The sequence below is a fragment of the Trachemys scripta genome, chromosome 1 (assembly GCF_013100865.1).
Source record: "Trachemys scripta elegans isolate TJP31775 chromosome 1, CAS_Tse_1.0, whole genome shotgun sequence".
Taxonomy (NCBI): domain Eukaryota; kingdom Metazoa; phylum Chordata; order Testudines; family Emydidae; genus Trachemys; species Trachemys scripta.
Window position 1 is genome coordinate 85,650,367 of NC_048298.1, and position 2,290 is coordinate 85,652,656.

General features: G+C 43.8%; 1 protein-coding gene across 1 annotated transcript; it reads right to left on the bottom strand.

Moving 5' to 3' along the window:
* Positions 1–414: 414 nt before the first annotated feature.
* LOC117879180 (histone H1-like) lies at positions 415–1,623 on the bottom strand. Its single transcript, XM_034774186.1, has one exon. It carries the CDS (start codon positions 1,593–1,595, stop codon positions 951–953), a length of 645 nt encoding a protein of 214 aa, XP_034630077.1. The 5' UTR covers positions 1,596–1,623; the 3' UTR covers positions 415–950.
* Between the last annotated feature and the right edge of the window lie 667 nt (positions 1,624–2,290).

The window sequence follows — 2,290 nt, forward strand, 5'->3', positions numbered from 1 at the left end:
ACTCAGTGTAGTATGTTGATTGCAATGGATTTTTTACCTTCAGTCCTTTTGGTATGATGTCCATCTGTTTGCATTTGGAGAGGAAGATGATGTCTGTCTGTATCTGTGCAAGTTTTTTGTTGAGGTTGATGGATTTCCACTCCATACGGCTAAATTTAGTGCCTTGCATGGTGTCAAGTATCAGGGGGTAGCCGTGTTAGTCTGTATCTACAAAAACAACAAGGAGTCTGGTGGCACCTTAAAGACTAACAGATTTATTTGGGCATAAGCTTTCGTGAGTAAAAACCTCACTTCTTCGGATGCATAGAGTCTCTAGTGAGGTTTTTACTCACGAAAGCTTATGCCCAAATAAATCTGTTAGTCTTTAAGGTGCCACCAGACTCTTTGTTGTTTTAATCAAATCAGAGAAAGGGAAGGGCGCTCTCCTCTGAGCGCGCGGGGTTTTCAAAAATTTGGATGTATCCAATAAGATTTAGCCATATATGAACTATCAGCCAATAAGGAGGAGATAGCCAAACAGGATGGAGAAAGTTCGTAGTTTTCGGTTTCTTATTTTGTCAGTATTGGTCAAAATGGTTAGAACGAAACACTAGTCTAGAAATCTACAGGGAGCCAAGGACCCCGCCCCTAACCAGCTGACTCATAGGTACCTAGAACAGCGCCACCGTAAGGGGGTTTTATCGATAGCTGCCCGGCGCTACAACCGTCTTCACTGTCTATATAATCTTTTTTAATTAAAACTGCCCAGGAAGCCGTTCCCAAGGGTACACTAGAAAGCGCGAGCATTATATACACTCCCTGTACCCAACCTATGTAACAAAGCGAGTACTCAGGATACTTTCAAACCACCTATGAAATTTCCGAGTGTCAGCGATTTTGCTCTTTTTCTGAAACTTGGGGGTGGCTCTTAAAAGAGCCGTTGGGTCAGAAATTTCCTTTTCAAATTTACTTTATTTTTTGGGCGCTGCCCTCTTCGCCTTCGCTGTTTTGGCCTTTGTTGGCTTGGGCTTGGCGGCTTTTGGTTTCACTGCCTTAGCCGGGCTCTTAGCTGCCTTCTTGGGCTTGGCGGCTTTCACTTTTTTCGGGCTCTTGGCCGCTTTCTTGACTGCGGCAGCTGCTGGTTTCTTGACTTTTTTCGGGCTCTTTTTCGCCACCGCAGCCTTTTTGGGTTTCTTGGCGGCGCTGGCGGGTTTCTTGGCAGCTGGTTTCTTAGGTTTTGCTGCTGGCTTTTTCTTTGGTGCTTTCTCCTTAATTTCACCAGGCTTCTTGTTGAGTTTGAAAGAACCAGAAGCACCAGTACCTTTTGTCTGCACCAAAATGCCTTTGCTCACCAGGCTCTTTAATCCTACCTTGATGCGGCTGTTGTTTTTCTCCACATCGTACCCTCCGGCGGCCAGAACCTTCTTAAGAGCGGCTAAGGAGAGCCCTTTACGCTCTTTGGAAGCGGACACAGCCTTGGTGATCAGCTCGGTCACGCTGGGACCTGGAGGCTTGCGGGCTTTAGCACTAGCTGCTGTCTTCTTCGGCTTTTTAGCGGAGATTTTTGCCCCAGGAGCGGAGACAGCAGGAGCTGCAACAGGCGCAGTTTCCGACATGCTGACAAACGTTTTCAGCAAATCAAAAGTAATCGGGCTGGAGAGAGTAGGTCAGATGCCTGAATTTATAGAGAAGAGCTGATCTGTGATTGGTACGTTAAAGAGCCCGCCCAGCTGCAAGCCAAAAAGAGCTCTTTTCTCCTCTCTGTTTGTGTTTCTTCGGAGTTAAAAAAGTGTATTTTTTGCAAAATATCTATCATCAAATTACCTTATTTCTTAGCTGGGTGAAGGTGAAAGAGGGTATTTTCATTCAGTAGAGTTTCTTGTCCGAGAGGATAAAGATGAGGTAAAGAAGAGCCAATAAACCCTGATACTTAGAGCTGGAGAGACCTCTGAAGAGGGAAACTTTTGTTTTTCGCTGTAAATTAAAACTTTACCGTTGGTAATAAAACCACAACTACAATGAAATGTTGTTCTTTAGAGGGTTTTCTCCAATTCAGGGTATAAAGCCAGTTGTTTGAATGTATGTTGTCAATATAAATTGATTTTGAAAAGAAGGAAGTAACACAATCTCATTCCAGAACTGGGAGTATGGATTAAGAACTGCCTCCCTTATCCAAATCCTTTATCTCCTAAAAATACTAAATTCTGCTTAAATAGACCCCCATGCAGTACCACAGGGATCTGATTAAAGACTTGTAGAATGATGTTACATTTCCAGACATGTATATGGAAGTAATTGTCTCACTGTATCT

Bases quoted from the DNA above. Each gene is read 5' to 3' on its own strand.
- LOC117879180 (XM_034774186.1), bottom strand. From the start codon at position 1,595: ATGTCGGAAACTGCGCCTGTTGCAGCTCCTGCTGTCTCCGCTCCTGGG.